This window comes from Artemia sp. Qi Xiang Cuo, chromosome 6 (assembly GCF_049724085.1).
Source record: "Artemia sp. Qi Xiang Cuo chromosome 6, ASM4972408v1, whole genome shotgun sequence".
In the NCBI taxonomy this organism is placed as follows: Eukaryota; Metazoa; Arthropoda; class Branchiopoda; order Anostraca; family Artemiidae; genus Artemia; species Artemia sp. Qi Xiang Cuo.
Window position 1 is genome coordinate 33,073,411 of NC_142799.1, and position 20,677 is coordinate 33,094,087.

Here is a 20,677-nt window from a genome sequence, read left to right on the forward strand (position 1 = left end):
AAGTTTCGAAAAAACCGAATGGACATGATAATTCACTGAACTAAAAACTTTACTGTAATAACTATGCCATGCACCGGCACTAATCGGGCTTGTAGCAAAAGAATCATCAAGTTTTTCAGAATTAATTACCTTTTGCCAATCAGATTTACTTAACGGGAAATTCGATATTTTTGATTTAGTCGAGCGCAGGTAATTTTTATATTCTAATTTTGTCTTTTGCTTTATTTGATGAATAACCCCTACAGACGGACGACCACAAGAAACCCAAATCCGCAACCAAAACTTTGCTTTATTTTTAATCGATTTCAATTCAGGATCCCACGACCACTCCGGTTTACGCGTGTTTCGCCTGACTCGCTCCTGTGGTACAGCGGTCAATTCAGCTGTTTTAAGGCAAGATACTAATTTTAGATAATAATCATTTAGAGTATTTTTATCATTTGAAGACTTACAACTAAGCTGTAGAAGGTGGAAAGGAACTTGAATTGTAGCAAGTAGCATAGCTAGCGTAGAAATATACAGCGATAAATTTATCTTATTCCAATTTCGACGGAAAACACATCTTCGTCCTGCTTGTAAAGCATTACGATTAGTACAAATCGGTATTTGAAAAACAAACGAAATCGGTAGGTGATCTAAATCGCAATGATCTTCATGAACAGTTACAGTAGAAACGGGTAGGCCCGGAGAACAAACAACATGATCAATATTACTTTGACTACCGGAATGATGAAGATAAGAATATATACAAGATTTTTCAACCAGCTTAAACTGCGGCAGCGAATCAAATATCAAATCCGAGCGAATATTCGATGACAGCAGGTCAGCGTTAAAGTCTCCAGCGATCAAAAAACGATAACCTTGATTTGAGACAGATTCCAAAAGTTTCTGTAATACACTGCAAGTCTTAGCGAATCTGTTAAGAGACTGAACCGATTTTCCGTCACAAGGCAAGTAAACATTTACGATCACTAAATCATTAATCCGCACGGCCAAAATGTTAGGATCACTGTGAAAAAGCACAGGCGAGTAGCAAGCAACACTATTTCGGTTCAGTATACAAGCAAGCCCACCCGACGGCCGTCCTAAAGTAGTTCGTGCCGCCGATACGAAAACGACGTGATTAGCACTTCTTTTTAGCAGGTTTGTATTAGCCGACGATAATAAATGTTCTTGCAAACAGACAATGTCATAGTTACATGCAAGTTCGTCAATAACATGCTCTTTTCTTCTGGTACCATTTATGTTGTACGAGACAGCTGAAAGGGACTGCATCATTTTCGGGCACTACTCGAAACGCGAGACTTGAGCACTGGACATTTCAAACTAAAGGATGTATGATCACCGTTGCAGTTTGCACATTTGGGGCTATTTTGGCAAGGCGTTTCCTTAGTGGCAGTATGATTACCGGCACAACGAGCACATTTATCATCAGGACTGGTGCAATCCTTCATCATGTGATCTGGGGATCGGCATTTGAAGCAGCAACGGGGTACACTAATGAAATCGTACACACGGAATATTTCGTAACCTATTTTCAGGCCGTTCTTGATGGCATTGCCTTTTGCGAATGTATCCGAAAACTCTAGCTTAATTGTTTGTGAAGAGCCGAAACGAGTGGCTTCAGTCACACCAGGGTACGAATTTAGTCCAGCACTGTCAAAATCCTCAGGGATACCTCTAGCAATCCCAAGGTGACGCTTAAGCACAGTTTTAGTGGTAGCACCCGATGCGGCTGCACTAATCGAATTGCAGAAATCCGAAATAACAGATTTCTCAATGTTGACATACAACTTGTCACCTCGTGGGCGGACACTGGAAACTGACTCGTGACCTGACAATTGGTCTAAGAATTCCTTTCGACTTTTGGGGTTGCAAACTGTTTGCGGAAGGTTTGAAACAATCACTGTAGCATGGCTACTCGATAGTGAAGAAGCAGCATCCCCAAGCTGGGGTAGCGGTGGAAAATTGGCTGAATAAGACTCGAACTGATTGGATATAGTCTTTAGATGCAAGTTCAGTTCATTGACTTTCGAGAGCAAAGCCGAGTAAGCCGAAGCCGGGATAACTGGCACTTCCGAAGGGCTTCGAATGACGAAAGTCGGAATTGTAAAACAATCTGAATCACCTTTTCTCACCATTTCCAAGATATCACCAAGGTGACTAGATGGTGCCTTCGTTCCGGTTCGCTTCTGAAATGGCGCATCAGGATCCAGCTTCAAGCCCAGCCATTTCTTTGCGATCACAATCACTTCGCAATCAAAAAACTCCGCTCCAAATCTTTTGATAGTCTCATCATCTATTCCCTCTTCCTTGTTTCGCTGAACGAAATTCAACACGGGCGAATAATGCAAAATCTCACTCTGTTCAAACATCATGACGTAACAAGCTCTATGCACAGCAGCATGGGATATTGCGCGCACGAATTCCTATGGCAGCAAGCAAATAGCATAGTCCTATGGCAGCAAGCAAATAACATAGAAATTCATATGGCAGCAAGCAAATAGCATAGTCCTATGGCAGTACGCAAATAACATAGAAATTCCTATGGCAGCAAGCAAATAGCATAGTCCTATGGCAGCAAGCAAATAACATAGAAATTCCTATGGCAGCAAGCAAATAGCATAGTCCTATGGCAGTACGCAAATAATATAGAAATTCCTATGGCAGCAAGCAAATAGCATAGTCCTATGGCAGCAAGCAAATAACATAGAAATTCCTAGTTGTTTTCAAAAGTTAATAATATATATGATGTACTATAAACAATGTCTTAAAACATAATGAAAATTGGGATGCAGTGTACGGACATTATATCGGGTTTTTTTTTAATTGAGCACATTATACCTTGGCATGTTTTTTTTAAAAAACCAACCAATCAACTTATTATATTGGACTAACCACCAAGCTTTCTCTAATTGACTGACACACAAAAAATGAATGTCATAATGCTTGTGAAAGTGCATGTGTTCGTGAAATCTTATATGCTCTTTGGTAGGGCAAGTAGAGTTGATAGTAATAGGTAAATGGCCCTGGTAACCCAATTACTTGAAAATACACACACATATCAACGCCTCAGGCTTGTGAAAGTGCATGTATTCGTGAAATCTTATATACTCTTTGGTAGGGCAAGTAGAGTTCATAGTAATAGGTAAATGCCCCTGGTAACCCAATTACTTGAAAATACACACACATATCAACGCCTCAGGCTTGTGAAAGTGCATGTGTTCGTGAAATCTTATATGCTCTTTGGTAGGGCAAGTAGAGTTCATAGCAATAGGTAAATGGCCCTGGTAACCCAATTACTTTAAAATACACACACATATCAACTCCTCAGGCTTGTGAAAGTGCATGTGTTCGTGAAATCTTATATGCTCTTCGGTAGGGCAAGTAGCGTTCATAGTAATAGGTAACTGCCCCTGGTAACCCAATTACTTGAAAATACACACACATATCAACGCCTCAGGCTTGTGAAAGTGCAAGTGTTCGTGAAATCTTATATACTCTTTGGTAGGGCAAGTGGAGTTAATAGTAATAGGTAAATGGCCCTGGTAACCCAATTACTTGAAAATACACACACATATCAACGCCTCAGGCTTGTGAAAGTGCATGTGTTCGTGAAATCTTATATGCTCTTACTACTAACGTACGTTTTTTACTGAAACTAGCTACCGCTGCAACCCGGATACTGTGAAACTACAAACAGGAAAAAGTCTATGGCTTTTTCTTAATTGGAATAGTATGAGACGACCTGGCTACAACCTACGATTATGACGTCATTGATCAATCTTTCACATGAAATATGCAGTTTCTCGTAAAAAATTGATTACATTTTAAAAATTAATTTTTTCAATTGCAAAAGTTTTTTAGCCACATCAATTCCTTTAAAATGAGTCTTTAAACCACTCTTTACGATGTTCCAGTGCACAGCTATCTGAGGAGGAAAAGAAAAAGCACTGCCTATGATTCACTTGACTGATCCTTTATACAACACTTAACATAAATCTCATTAATCAGATATTTAATACATGTTATATGATCCAGTGCTTAGGGTAGTTAGGTCTCAATTAGTTGGATGAATCATGGTCATAATTAACCATAATTCCGTTACTATTGGCCGTGTTCATCTTTTACTAGGGTGTATCCATCGCTAATTTTATTGTGGTCTAGAGTTCGTTCTTTATTATAATCGGGTAGCAACTGTTTCCTTATAATTGCTTTGGTAATCTTCATCATTATCATACCATTCCTTCTTCTTTTGTTTGGCTCTCTCAATTGTTACTTTTCTATAACTATTTTAAAAACTATTTTATTTTTAATTACAAAAGGCACTAGATGTAGCTATTTCCTTTTAAATGAGCCATTATACAGCTCTCTATGATTTTCCAGTGCCCAGCTAGCTAAGGAGAAAAAAAAAACAGAGAACAACAAAAAAAGGTGCCGTTTATGCAGAATATCCTACTAGCTAACACTTTTCTTAATTTTCAAGCCAATATATTTCCCTTGTTGTTCAAGCCAAGGGAAGGCAAGTTCCATGTATAGGAGTTTCGGACAAGGCGGTTCTAATGGTGTACTTTTGTTTTGATCTGACTCTATTTTTCGGAGTTATGGGTTATTATATTTCTTACCATTGGACGCGATCATCTCTTACTAGGCTGCAAGCTACGCTGGAACCCGGATGAGGGGAAAAAAAAAAGATGCCGTATATGCAGAATATCGTGGCTGCAGCCACTTTTCTTTATTTTCATGAAAATATAGTTTCATTTTTATTCAGGCCAAGAGACAGTAAGTCTCCTGTATAGGGGTTTTGGACTAGGTGGTTCTAATAGTGCACTTTTTGTTTTGATCTGACTTTATTTTTAGGAGTTATGGGTTATTTTAGTTTTTATTATGGGGCGTGATTGTCTTCTTACTAGGTTGCTAGCTACCGCTGGAACCCGGATAATGAACTATAATAAACATGAACTATAATAAACTTAGTTCCCATTTATAATGGACTATATCGATCCTTTACGTAATTGTTCTTTACTATAAATCAGTCAATGACTTAATTTATCAAAAGTGTTTCCTACTAAATTTAAACCGAAGTTCTTGAGCCTCAGGAATAATTTCTATCAAACATGTATATCATCTACTTTAAGAACATTTTGGCATACAAAGGTTTCATTGTGCAATGGTTAGCACTCGCGACCTTGCATCCTCCGATCTGAGTTCAAATCTAGGTGGAGCGTTATTATAACTTATACTATCATAGAGGTTTCTGCCTTTATTCCTTCTTTTGATGATCTAATTAATTACCATGGGCTAGAGTTCATTCTTTACTATAAAAAAGCTAACATTATAACATCGCATTTACTTTTTACGCCATATATGGTTAAAATTTAAGATTATGACGTGATTCATCAATCTTGTACATGAAAATACAGTTTTTCGCAAAAAATTGATTTTGTTTTCGAATCTTTTTTTATCATGAAAGGTTTTTAAATGCGTCAATTTCCTTTCAAATGAGCCATTAAACAGCTTTCTGCGGTTTTTCAGTACCAAGCTAGACCAGGAGAAAAGAAAAAAACGAAAACAAAAAAATGTCGTCAATGTTCAAGCCAAGAGACTGTAAGTTTCCTCTACAGGAGTTTCGGACAAGATGGTTTTAATATTGTACTTCTTTTTTTTTATCAGACTCTATTTTAAGGAGTTATGGGCTATTGTAGTTTTTACTATGGGACGTGATCGTCTCTTACTAGGTTGATAGCTACTGCTGCAACCCGGATAACGTCTCTTACTAGATTAAAAATTAGCTAAACAAGCAGATTTGGCTCCAAATTCTCTAAAAATTGTTCAAATGTTCATATTTGGCTCTTTGGCTAATATATTTGCCGACCACTGTCCTAGTTAAACCTTCTCAAAAACTCAGATTATTTTGACCTTTGGGGGAGGGGGAAGGAAGGGACCTTCTTAAATTGTAGCCGTAATAACAATTACCAGAAACGGAAGTCAGATCTGAGCCAAAATTGGCAGGAGCTAAGAGTTAAGCTTATAGTTGAACCTTTAAAAAAAAAGAAAAAGGTAAAGAATACCGGACTGGACGTTATAGTCCCTACTGGCGGTGCTGACCTCCGTTTCATGGCCCTTCCGCCAGGGAGCGCAATGGGGGGGGGGGCAGCCATCCTGGGATTTAACATACCCTTCCTTTTTAAGGCCTACAACTAATATAATCTGTTTATTAGCCTTATTACTAGATGGGCTGACAGAATTCAAAAAAAAAAAAAAATGGTTTCTGTGCTCAAGTGGACTTGAAAAAAGGGGGAGATTCTTGTCATCTGCATCCATTAGAATAACCTATTAGATTTCAACTGAATTTGGTGAGTATTGACAGCTAGGAATTGTAGCTTCTAGTAGAATCAACCCAATCTGATATAGGCCTACTGTTGATAGATAATTTTAGCCATTGTTTTATTTAACCATCTGGAATGCAAAAATTAATAATAGGGCCATCAAGCCTTGCTGCTTCAAGTATTTTCTATAGTAAAATTAGCATTACTGTAGACCTGAAAGGCATTTTATGCTTCAACAAATATTCTTCCTTTTTTATACTGAATCATCATTGTTAAAAGAAATCAAGCTTAAAAGCTTGAACATAACACTTCCGAGAAACTGTTTAGAAACTTGCCATCTCAAAACAATGAGAAAGATTCACAAATATAGGATGGATGTAACTACTCTGTGGTCAATACAGAGACATTAGAAAAACATCTCTGATCCATTTCATTCCTGCATCCAAAGATTAAAATTTTCGGCAAGGGAACATAGTCAGTTCGAAACTGTGATAGCAACATGTATTAGTTATTATTACTACTAGAAAATTCAAAATAGGATGGGTGATAATGGTCAACTAGATTTTGAATAATTTATCAGTTATGGTGTGTGACATTAAATTTTCTCTTACAAAGAGAGCCTAAAACCTCATATAACATCCCATTTTTAAACATCAAAACCAATATTGAGGTTGTGGCAAGGTTAAGTTGACCAGAAAGTGTGAATAGCTAAAATAACACTTACAAAGAAATTAAACCATATCACGAAAACAGCCATTAGGCCTATATAAATAAGTAAATATACATCATTGAGGCAAATATAATCTTTTCTCAGGAGGTTTCTAAACTTTTCAAGTATAAGATAGGATGGATTTCTGAATAATTTGCTAAATCAACCAGCTAAAAACATAGAAGCCAATAGATTATGTGGTGCATTTCATTTGTTAAATGCTTCAACTCACTCAAATAAAACTTCCAAAATGTTTTAGAGTCATCTACTGTCTCTCTTCTGTCTTTTGTTCAATATCATTTTAATTGCTGTTATTTTACCAACATAACTTGCCTTACCTGCTTAATGAGCACTTTTTATTTTTGAGACGAGTCTTTTCATTGCAATTAACTAACCTATTTTAATGGATTTTTTACATTACATGTACTCCATATTACTCCTGAAATTTATTCAACTTTATTTCAATCCAATAGCTTTCTTTGTAGATCTTAAGTCACCTGATTTGTGTTTTACAACATCTACATTTTACTTTAATGTTTAATTTCATCTTTTCATGTTAAATTTGGTATACTTTTCGGTTTTAAATTTAGCTCTTTCAAATACAGGTTCCTGAATATACACGTCATAATTCACAGAGCAAACCTGATTATTTTTTCACCATCTAGCTTTAGAAATCAGGTTTTATTTGAATTTACTCACATTTCTTAACTTCTCTTTGCTGGGGATATTCAACCTTAACAAATGCATCTTTAAAAAACCATACAGCATTTACAGCCCACAGGAATGGAAGAAAAGCAAAACCACCTATAAACAAAAAGAAAAAAATTAGTAGGATTATATTTAATCAGTGAATAATATTAAAAAAATGAATCAAGGGAAATGATAAAATTGTCTTGCACCAACCTTACTTTGCAAAATCAAACAACAAGAAAATAATCAAAAATTGTAATTCAGAAAAGAGCCTCAACTAATGTAATTCAAAAGAGAATTCTATTCAAACTAATGCAATTCAAAAGGGACATAATCATGAGCTTATGGCACACACTAATGCAATTCAAAAGAGACATTATCATGACCTTATGGCACATACTAATGCATTATGCAGGGGGTGTTAAATGGGAGGGGAGTTTTGTAATCATTCCTAGATTCTTTTGACCCCCCCCCCTCCCCACGCTAGAATTAAAAAATTACCAATTCAGTAGAATTGTAATAGAGAAATACTTTTTTTGTAATTTCATTGAAACAAATGAGAAAATAAAATAAAATTACCTCCTAGATTTCAAAATATTTTTTTTCCCATCCTCACAAACACATTTTTGTGAGTTGTCACTGGCACTATGGTATCGTGAACAAACGATTTAGGAGATGTGGTCCCAGTTTTGCTGTTAAGATACTGACATCTGATCAAACATGTTTCTACCATTTTGTGCTGTAAAACCCTATTTTCAACAAAAACAAGTTCAAAATATTATTAAGCAAATATTTCAAGAGGGCCAATCCTTTCAGATTGGCTAGTTAGTTACCAAAACTGTTTCACACATCCTTAGTTTAAGTCCTATTAGCCAAAAAAATCATATTGTGCTCAGTTTTGATTTGTAGACTTTCTTCTTTTTTTGTAAAGATTTGCAGATAAATTTTTAAATAAAAAAAGTTTTGTAAGCTCAGCAACAAAGTTAAGCTGATCAATATTAGGTTGAAATGGAACATATATTCCAGTAAAGTATACTCGAAATAGCAAATGAAATGTTAAAATGTCCCAATAATTCAAGAATTCCACTTTGATTGTATGCTATTAAGGTTCATAAAGATAGTAGTATTTTCAGGGATAAGGGCACAATATTCATGCAATATTGCTACACATATAAAGGACTTTTTGATAGTCAACAAATTATATACTTTAAGATTGTCTATATGCAAAATACTATGCTTTAACCAACTAGTTGACAATGCTAAGTTCCTGTTTATATAAAGACTAATAGCCTAGGCTACTGGTTAGCTAAGCTGGAGAAATAGGGCAAATAGCTTTAAATAATCACCAAGTATGGAAATTAAAATCAAATATTCAGAAATCATTTATACATAAATTCAACAGTGTTGGTGAATGGATAATGTCCTGGGGAACACTGAGGATAAGAGCCTAATCAGACTGTAACTTACTTTTATTTTCAACAAACTAGAAAAAACCAAATGAAACTATTTAGAGAGGAAATTTCTTATACACAGGATAATTTCGTGATGCAGCTGGTGAACACAGAGCTTGTGGTAAAGGAAATGCTAGGTAGCTCTGTCAAAAGCCTTAACTTGAAGAAGTAATATTATGTCAACTGGAAGATCTTGATCAATCATTTTTGTAATTTGTTCATATATGTAAATTAAACTAATTTCAGTTAATCTTCCCTTCCTGGAGACATGCTGAACAGGATTAAAGAGTTTATTGCATTCAAAACAGACAAGGATGGAGTCATCAATTATACTCTCTAAACGGTTTTGAGCTACAGTTGTCAGGGTAAAAGAACTATAATTGGTAGGATTATCCTTCCTTCCCTTTTTGTTCATAGAATTATTGTCTTACTCTTTTCAATTTGTCTGGGAGCTTACCAAGTTTAAAGGATACTTGAAAGTATTGCAAGTGGATCAGCAATGTAATAAGCTAGCTCTTTTAAGACCCAATTTTGGGTCCCCTGGCTTTAGTTATGATCGTTTACAAGCCTTTCATAAACAAACTTTGTAACTGATATTAGGTAATCAATGGGTAGGGTAGGAAGGACTAGCTACTTCAATTCAGGTAGTGGTCTATTTCAGTTTTTCCTACAAGCAGAATCTAATGGGTAATTTCTTTAGAATCTAAAATTGTTTCCCCTGACAGGTTTATGAGTTTTGTAATCCGACTTCAATTATGGCTTTTGGATGATAGACAAATTTAGGGTTAGTTTTCGTATCAACAGCTAGGATTCCTTAATATTCAGCAATTATCCTTTGGATTAAATTTCTCAACTTCCTATTAAATTTTCTGTTTAGAATAATCCTCATCATTATGGGACTATATATAGCTATTCCAAGACTTTTTCTTGTTAGATATTGCATTCTTTACATCTGGTGATAGGTATAAAAGTATCTTTAGCAATTTAGCAACATCTAGTATGCCTAGATTTGGCATGCAATGGATTTGAAAATATCCATGTTTTATTAGCATCACCCATCCAAAAAGCAACAAGTATCCCTGTCTATTTATTGTATATGAGGTCTAATTTTATTATGATCTGTGTAGATTCTTTTAATTTTATTTTTAGAGAACTTTTGGCAATTATATCAACCATATAAAGACAAAATCACTAGCTCCTTTAGGGGAGGGCAACATTTTATTGTTTAAATTGTATCTGGGATATTTGTCAGCAATAGATCTAACAAGATGAGATTTGATCACTTCTAAATCTAGTTTCTTCTTCAAACATCTAGAATTGTGAGAGTAAGTCCATGGCTTAAAGAATTACTTGACAAGGATGATTAGACGAAGCAAAGCCAGAACCACTTATCCACCTTGCAAATTGTTAGGGTAACAGACAATGTATTTTGGAAATGGCATTGATTGTAGAAAAAGCTGAAGGTCTATAGCTCTGAAGTGCTACTGAAACTAGTTTAGTCACTTCATTAATTAAAGTGTGAGAATTCAAGTCCAGTATTCTTAGGTTGCCTGAAAATTCCATTGTAGTAGTTAAGGATTTATAAATAGTGTTAGCTGAAAAATTATGCAGGCTGCTCAAGCTTGTACAACTGGAAAAACTGTCATTCTTGCTGCTGTTCTTTTGGGACATTTATATATTTTTGATAGTATTAATAATCTATTTTCATGGACAGTAGGCTTAATATTTGTATTTATACTATTTTTAATGTTTTTTTTCTGTTAAAGTTAAATTATTAGGATGATGGCCATCTATTCTTCTATATTTTATTACAAGAATTCTACTGTTCTAATACCTAGATTAGACACTCCAGCAACAGCTTGGGCCTAAAGTTTAGCAAACAAGGCTCTTACATTTGACACAATATGTGGAGGAATGTCATTAAAAGTTATAGTGCATTCCCATATTAATTGGACAGGGAAAGGTTTGTTCAGAGTGGGGTTATGGGAATACAAAAAATAAGGAGACATTTTAGTTATCTGAAGAAAAGTCATTTATTGGCCCATATTCTATACAAAGGCATAATTCTTCTCAAAGCATCATTTAGGCTTTTTCCTGAAAGTTTAATTCACCCAAATCATTTAGCCTAGCCCTAGGCCTACTTTCCAAAATAACCAAGCAAAAAGCATATCAACTAGGATTTTTCATAACTGTACATGCAGGTCAAGGTATATTTGTTATGGTTGACCACCTCTAAAGCAAACATGCTAACAAATTAAAGTAGGGTATCTATGTAGTTTTGCAGCTCCACAGAAGGAGACATCTTAGTAAACAATTTGTTAATAATGTGTAGGCCCTAATACAACAGGTAACTTTAGCCCTAACTTGATCAAAATCGAATTTCGCCTCAGTGATTACAATGGAATTCTGGATAAATATTGTTTAAAATGATTTTAAAATGAACATGGCAATGGAATTGAACGTGATAATCTGATTAATAGAAATATGCTGCACATTATGAAGTAAAATTTTCATTGTTTTAGTGTTTTCTTTTAGTTTTTATACATATCCTAGGGCTATTTGAAACCATCATGGGGGTGGGGTGCATTGTCAAAAAGCAACCATGATATTAGATAAAAAACATAGGAAAAGACCCCCAGTACTCAGCAAATATCTAATCTCTGACAGATATCCTGATTAAAAAGAATCATTCCTATACATAGACAATAGGCTTCTAATCTTGGACATGATTAATATAGGTTTAGGTAGTTGGGATTAAATAAGGGACTGGCTATCTACAATCTTGAAAAACTTCTGGTTTTTCAACATATGAATTTAGACAAAAGTTACCCCTACAGCCTAGCCTATTTAAATACAATTGTTCTATTTAATAACACTTATCTTAGATTAAATCTGTCCAAGGTTGACTATGTCTGTGATTAGGATAAATTGTTTTAATTTTCAGATGTTGTGTCTAAGATTGGACAGCATTTTCCAAGACTAGACTCAAGCTTTATATGTTTGCCCAAGATTAGGTTCCACTGTTTTCTATTAGTATATTTGAAATTATTTGTTGGTGAAACAATCCACTTTCTAGGTGGCATGATTGAGATTGTACAATGATTTAACATCTAGAAGTGATTTGATGCCAAACTGCTATTTGCATAAACTAACGAATCCAAGGGTAGCACTTTTATTAGGATGTTTCATTTAGATGTAGTCAACCAAAGCAAATTTACCCAGGTCCATTCCTGAAAGTTTATCTTGCTTATTTGAGGAACTGGTTAATATATGCAAAATTTCATATCTGAGATAGGAACAAGGTGAACAAACTGCTTGATTTCTTTTTGTATGCTGTTTCTAAATCTACTAATCAACTTCATGCAAATGCATCCCCTTCCCCACCTGATAGCCCCATATATAGGCTAGCCCTAATAATGTATATCTCTATTACATCAATGCAGTCCTACCTTCTAGCTCCTTTATTAAACTGGTTATCTTCTGAGTTTGCAATTTATTTCCCTGTGGGATTTAGAATATAATTTGCCAAAATATTATTTCAAATGACATTTAAAATTGTATAGACTGATGCTGGAAGGAAACTTCGATAATTTGTGGTTGACAACATCATTTAGCTATAATGAAAGTGAATACATCACTAAATGCTTTTTTTATGCTCTTTCATAATTTAATGATCATTTTTGAGGGAAATTACTTTTTGAGTCCTTAAATGGAAGTTTTTTTACAGCTTTTTTTTAGAAACATTGTTTTAAACTGTTGGTTACTATGGACTGTTTTACCTTTTTGGGCCCCATTAAGGGGTGAAAACGTAATTTTCCAAAAAAGAAATTATTAAATTATGAAAGAGCATAAAAAAACATCAAGTGAAGCATTCCTAGTTAAATTATGTTGTCAACTACGAAATTCCCATAAACAAGACAATCTGATTAGTAAAAACAACTTGGATATTATAAAATGAATATTTTTGTGCTAGTTTAGAATTGGGGCTGTTGAGTATGGGATATTTTGAGAAAATAATTACTACTGCTACTAAAAACTCAACTCAGCACCAGGCCACCTAAGGCCAGCACAGCTACACATGCTCCTTCTCTATCCAAATCTATTCAAAGCCTCCCTCTTTACCCCCTCTCAGGAAGTTTCCATTTCTTCCCCATTAAATATTTCCTTATGACATCCTCCCACCCTGGCTAAGGAAAACCTGCTTTTTGTTTAGCCCTAGACAGTTGGCTAAAAAGGACAATATAAGGCAATCTGTCATCCATCATCTGCAGAATATGCCCTAGCCTACTCAATCTTTCTCTTATTATAACCGTAGAAAGCAGAATTGAACCACACTTTTCGTACAGCCATCTGTTTAAAATACCAACTTTACTAATAATACTACCTACGTAAGTAAAGCTCACCACTTGATTGATCTTTTTGCTACCCAGTGTTACCTTTTTGTCTTGACTTATGCCTAGCTTTAGCAACTTAGTCTTTTTAATGTTAATTTTTAAACCTATTCTAGAACCTGAACTTACAAAAACTTAAAAGTTCATTTATTTTGCTTATACTTTCATCTAGGATGCTTAAATCAATCATCAGCATAATCTAAGTCTAGGAAAGTTTTAGACTACTTACCTATTTGATCCTGTGTTCACCCATTGCCTTTGCTGTGCTCCTTAAGACAAAGTCCATCAAAAAGATCCATATAAATCGGGATAGAACATAACCCTGCTTAACTCCTGATTAAACACCAAACCAGCTGCTAACCTTATTTCCTATCTTAACCACAACATTGTTATTCTCATGCATAGTAGCCTACTTACTTCATAGTATACAGAATACTTGTAGTTAACACATTTTGACTGCAGCTCTATAATACTTTACCCCTAATGTGCAAATATATAGCCAAAATTATAAATTTCCTATGCTTTTTGCCATGTGTCACTCTTGTTTCACCTTGTGTACCCATAAATTGGATCAATTGTGATGAGATTAAAAGCCAGAAACACATGTGAAATGTGCAATTTAGGCTATATATTTCACATTGGATGAGTTTTGGGGTAAAGTATAGTTGAGCTGCTGTCAAAATGCGTAAAATTAGGGAAATGAAACTTTCAGTGATGGGTCTACAGACTAAATTCCTAGAAAAGTCTTTTGAAGTAACTACCTTCACTTTTTTCCCTCTGGAGGGAACTGACCTTTGATGACCTTTAAAAATCTTTGTGTTATGAAAGTGAAACCTTGCAAAACAGATCTTCTGCTTAAATGAAGTACAAAAAAACTGTTTTCAGCTTCACAACTTTGCTCAATCCTAAATTATGAGGTTTCAAAAATTTACCTTAAATTACCTTAAGTTGCAGCTAGGAGCAATCTAAGGATTTCTCCTTGTAGAGCTCTGGAATGATGACTAGTTGTATGCAAGAATCACTGGTGACCAGGTGCTGCTCCATCTTTAATAGCATCCCAATTGAATTTACACTCTTTTGAGGACAACTCAACATCTAGCCTTCATTTAAAAACATCAACAGATTCAGCAGTAACAGTTTCATTAGATAATTTGTTCCAATTGTAGTCAATATGTGTTGAGAAGAATTGAGTACAGACTCTAGATGTTGTAGACTGCTGACAAGTTTCAGTTGATGACCTCTAGTTCTAGAATTGGTACTAACAGTCGGGAATAATGCTGGGAGAATGTTAGCCCTCAATAACTTAAAGGCTAAAATGGCAAAACCTCTATTTCTCCTGTATACAAGTGTAGGGAGATTCAACTTTGATAGTCTTACAGGATAGGAAAGCTCTTGCATGCCAGGTATCATTTCAATGGCATGTTTCTGCAAATCTTCAAGAAATGTCATATTTTTTTCAAAATATAGAGAGGCAAGTGACATTCCAACTTCAAGCTTAGGACACACAAGTCCCTTATAAAGAAGACTGATGACTTTAGAAGAACAAGCGGAAATGGTACGCTTAATCAAACCCAAGGTTGAACTAACCCCAGGAGCAGACCTCTTAGTATGTGTGTTGATTTTTAATTCATTGTCAATAATGACACCAAGATCTTGCTCATTATTTACAGAAGAGATGGGGTGGCCTAAGAAAAAATAGGAGCGGCAAGGATGCTGTTTGCCAAAGTGAATGATATGGCACTTGGCAACATTGACTTCAAGAAGCCAGGCATCAGCCCATTGACCCAGCAGTTGAAGATTATTTTGTAGCAGGGCATGATCTTCACAGGACAAAGCTGGCCCAAGAAGCTTCAGGTCATCTGCATAAAGAGTTGAATTACTGCTGATAATGGTAGGAATATCATTAATGAAAATATTAAATAATGTAGGACCCAAGACACTTCCCTGAGGAACTCCACTCAGAACACATATTGAGGAAGAAAGAATATGATCTCCAGAGTCATCAAACAACTGAACACATTGGTTTTGCAAATAAAGAAAATCAAGGATCCAGAGCAGGGATTTCTCCTTGAGCTCAACTGCACGCAATTTAATTACAAGTTGATTATGACACACTTTGTCAAAAGCTTCAGAAAAGTCAAGCAGAATCATGTCAGCAGGAACCCCAATATCAAGCAACTTGGTGATGTGATTATATGATTCAAGGAGTTGGTGTCAACAGATCTTTCAGAACAAAAGCCATGTTGTGAACTGTGTAAAACATTATTTGCTTCAAGGTGTTTAACAACTGCAGAATTGATTATTCTTTCAAGAACCTTAACAGCTGCTGATGGGTTGATAATTTTCAGCAAGTTCCTTTCTACCTTTTTTAAAAATAGGAATAATATGTGCAGTTTTCCAATCCTGAGGTAGTCTAGAAAGATTTAATGATAAATTGAACAGCAGGGAAAGAGGTTGACACAAAACTGTACAACATTTGTGTAGGATACATGGGTGAATACATCATATAAGGGAGGTATAGGATATACAATACTGGGGTTGGACAAAAAACAGAAGAGAAATAGTGACTGAAAATTTCAACTTTCAGTTCAGGATCAGCAACTGATTTACTATCATGCAGGATATCTGGGATTGTGCATCTACTGCTACATTTTTGAGTGGCATAATGTCAGAAAGATTAAGGGTTAACCTTAACTTCCCCTACCAGTTTTTCCTCAAACCTTCTCTTCAACACTTTATTTGGTTTGTTGTTTGATTACAAAAGGATTTGAAGACTAGATAATTTTCTGTGGTCTTATTTTTTCTATGGCGGTTCCATGCTCTATGTTTTCTATTGATTAGCTTGCTAATTTTAGTAGTTAAAAAAGGTAAACTTTTTGCCTGTTTTACCTGAAAAATTCTGGTGCATGACTTTTCAACATTTAGAATTTCTGTTTTTACATTTGACCAACTCTCATCAATATCATCACTAATAAGCTTTATCCAGTTGACTTTGGCAAGTTTTTCAGAGACTATTTTGTGGTTAACATACTTTTGTTGCTTAGACGAAGGCTGAATGGTAGTTAGACATAACTCTGAAATAATTACAACATGGCCACTGTTACCAACGGGTGTGGTTATAACATTCTGAATAAGAAAGTCAGGGTTACTGAGTAAAACCAGATCAAGAATGTTGGAGACTTGACCCTCCCTGTAACAAGTTGGTTGTGAGATTGACAGAGGGAATTATCAGAGAGGGCAGACAAAAAAGGAGAACCTCTATTACAAAAACCAGATCCATCAATCCATTGGATTTCAGGAAGATTAAAGTCCCCCATAAGGACAAGATCATAGCTGACAAAATTGGTCATCATGTGAGACAACATGGCAGCCAAATTAGATTCAGAGTCCATAACACACAGAGCACTGGGGCTTCTATATACAACCCCCACGACAATTGAAGTTCTTTGATTGTGTAATTTAATCCACACAGACTCAATTCCATCAATATTCAGAGAATTAAATGAGACTAACATTTAGTCCATCTCTTATATAAAGGCACACTCCTTGGTGGCAAAGAGGGGAATTCAGATTAGAAAATAGTTGATAATCATCAATTTTAATTTCATCAGGAGTTGAAACTGACAAGGTATTTTTTAGTGAAACTTCTGTAATTGCAGCAACATCTACTCCTTCAGATTTCATACAAAAGGAAAGTTCAGAAAGCTTATTAGGGAGGCTATCAACATTAGAGCTAAGGAATCTCATTCCCTTAGAGGTAGGAATCTGAGAGGATGCAGGAACTAAAGGACTGGTAAGGTTGTTGGATACAGCACTACGAAATGACAAAGAAGAAACACCAGGTAAGCAAGTTGCCGATGAAGAAACAAAAGAAGTGTCAACATCAGAAAGGGAACTATTATTATTGTGTTCACTACTAGACCATTGAGAAACAGAATTAGGTGATGCAAGTCCATAAACCTTTAAACAAATACATTTCCTAAATTAAAACAAAAAACATCAGTATGGCTTGAAATTCTATTCAAATAACAGGAATTGCATTTTCAGAACTAAAACCAGAGAAAAAGAAACAATAACTGAAAATTAAAGTAAAATGTTATTTTGTCAAAATTTCAATAGGTTGGTCAAATTTACCTGTTGGTAAATTTGCAATAGGCCACATAATTTAGCTAAGATGAAAGTGAAAATGTCATTTGCTGTCTTTTTTTATGCTTTTTCATCATTCAAGAATTGCATCTGGGACTAGTTGTATCTTGAGCCCTTAAAGGGGCCTCAAAGGTATTTCATTTTTCTAACCACACAAAGAAGTTATCAAAACTAGTTGAGTTATTGAAAAGTGGTTAAAAACATATCACTAGTTTATAAATAAATTGTTCAATAGTAACATATTCCAAAAATACTTATTTATAACAATTCAATCTCATTTATTAAGCAACTCAAATATAAACATTTTCCAGCCATTTCAAATTTTTTGAATGTCATCAACAAAAATAGCACTGAATTTTGCAATTTGAAACTTTAACATCAACAATTCGTGGTATATTCTAATTCAGGGTATATATTTGTACATTATGGGGGAGGGTAAATTTCATGGTAAATTTGCAGTTGGCCATATAATTTAGCTAGGATTAAAGTGAAAACATCATTTGATGCTTTTTTAAGCACTTTCATTATTCATAGGCTATAAAATACCTTCAGGGCCCCCTAAAGGGCTCAAGATGCAACTAGCCCCAGAAGCAATTCTTGAATTATGAAAGAGCATAAAAAAAGCATCAAATGGTTTTCACTTTCATCTTATCTAAATTATATGGCCCACTGCAAATTTACCAACCTGTCAAGTAGGAAAATTTCCAAGACTTAGAAATCAGAATAGGGTTAACATGGAGGTATTTGTTTAGCCTTGTGACGCATCATAAGGAGACATGTTAAGAAAACAATTCTTACTTTAAAATATGTATAATGATCCTAGTTCTTATATTATCCAATGTGAGAACCTTTATCATCAAGTTTTTCCTCTAAAAATCCTTCTTTTTCAAGCTTAAAAGAAAATGTTTCCAAAACCCATGCTAAAAGTACCACGATGCTCAAGTCTTTTGAAATTGCTGCTGTAAACTTCCGCCAAATAAGTTGTTTTATAGATAGCGTTTAGCACGTGTGTCAAAAAACGTGTTTAAAGAAAAAGTAGTGGTAAATTGAAATTATAGAAATTGTGAATTCTGTTTTGCACGAACCTTTATATTATTTCTTCTTCTTTTCAATTCCGTGCATTTCTTGTATTTTCGCCACTGCTCATTAAAAAAACAGTATTTTTGCCAGTGCTCATTAAAAAAAAAAACTCATTAAAAAAAAATTCCGTGCATCTTTTGTAACCTAACCTAACCTGATAACTTCAATTCAAAATCAACAGATTTTTTATAAAAAATTTTTTTATATTATTTCATTTCTTTTCAATGCCGTGCATATTTTGTATTTTCGGTTTTTCGCCGAAAATACAACATTTTGATTTTTGCCACTGCTATTAATATTTTGTATTTATTACACTACTATTTGCCCTTAGCCACTGCTGTTTAAAAAAAAAAATATTAAAAATACCGGCATGAACGCTAGGCTATCTATAAAAGAACTTATTAGGCGGCAATTTAAAGTGGCAATTTAAAAAGACTTAAGCATTGAATTTTCAACGTGGTGATATTTGGAAACTTTTTCTCTTTTGAGGATTTTTAGAGGAAAGACTTGATGATAAAGGTTCTACCGTTGGATAATATAAGAACTAGGATCATTATACATATTTTAAAGTAAGAATTGTTTTCTTAACACTTCTCCTTATGATGCGTCACAAGGCTAAACAAATACCAACATGGAAGCTTGACAATACCTTCCCAGAATATTTTTTTGGTCATAGATTCATTACTGAAAGTTTCATTTTCCTAACCTAACCCCTTTCCAAGATAGCAGAAAGTAGCTAAACTAAAATTTTACCCCCAATTCCATTTTTACACCAATATTTCATTATTTTACTGTTTATTTGGGAATAGGGGGAGAAGGGTACATTTGCAAGTGACTTGATCATACAGGCTATTTAGAAACAACATAAAAGAGCAAATTGTGCAATGTGTTCACCTTGTCCCTATAGTACTTCTGGGGTCTTGTATATATTTACTCAGCAAATTTCTAAGTTACCCTAAAATAAGCTGCATTTTCACTCTATCTTTCATACAGCTTCCTAGGCATTACTGAAATACAATCTATGAGTCACAAGATCTTTCGCTGAACAAAAATTGCATGATACACTAGGAGAAATAGAATATATAGTTTACCTTACCGTAAAAATATTTTTTACAGAGATCTAACCTCTGCAGATCAGACAATTTACTTTTATCCATTTTTAAGTTTTAATCAATAACTCTTGTGTATTTTTTAAAAACCAAAATAAATAATACCATCTATGAACGCAATGGATAGAGAACGCTTCTAAGAAAGGAAAACAAAGGAACTAATATAAAAACACCCTGACAATTGGACACATGAGATTTAAAACAGTACAGTTGCACAATTATTTTCTATTCTTGCATTAGTCAGACTTTGATTTTCTAGCTTTAGGAATACTTATGAAATTATTCATTACGTTATAGATGCTGTTAACAATAATTGTGAATATGTGGTTAGTCTTAATAACAAGAACAGTTCAAGAAGCCAACACTCAGAACTGCAAGAAATATTTTATTTAAATTTTTTTAGTATTTATCTTAAAACCTGATAGCTCATTTTTGAATTCCTTTTTAATAGATTATTACTCTATAATAAATAAAATGAGCTTACAAAAAATGCAATTACTGGTTGAGCGCAACTTTTTGGTGAGGTGCTGGTAATATTAATTTTTCAGTGGATTTGGATAATTACAATAGTATGCACGGTTAATAAATTACTTCTATGGAGAGGAATGCCGAGTCAAAAATAGAATTTGCATTAACTAAAGTCACGAGGATCGCTTAAAGACTTCCTGAAGGCATTTGATTTTAGTTATCGTAAGGTGCTACTCAACGCTCCGTTTATGTGCATGTCTCTCAAAATTTTTCATATACAAGACTAAGAAGTTTTTGGACTTTA

At 34.6% G+C, this 20,677-nt stretch overlaps 1 protein-coding gene across 1 annotated transcript in view; it reads right to left on the reverse strand.

Annotated features, from left to right (window-relative positions):
• Positions 1–20,004, reverse strand: part of pen-2 (presenilin enhancer, gamma-secretase subunit) — a 42,431-nt gene extending 22,427 nt beyond the window's left edge. Inside the window, exons 1-2 of the mRNA XM_089090660.1 lie at positions 19,893–20,004; positions 7,738–7,842 (exon numbers count right to left, since the gene is read on the reverse strand). Of these exons, the coding sequence (XP_088946786.1) occupies positions 7,738–7,842; positions 19,893–19,953 (166 nt within the window). The 5' untranslated portion in view covers positions 19,954–20,004. The remainder of the gene's footprint in view (positions 1–7,737; positions 7,843–19,892) is intronic.
• Between the last annotated feature and the right edge of the window lie 673 nt (positions 20,005–20,677).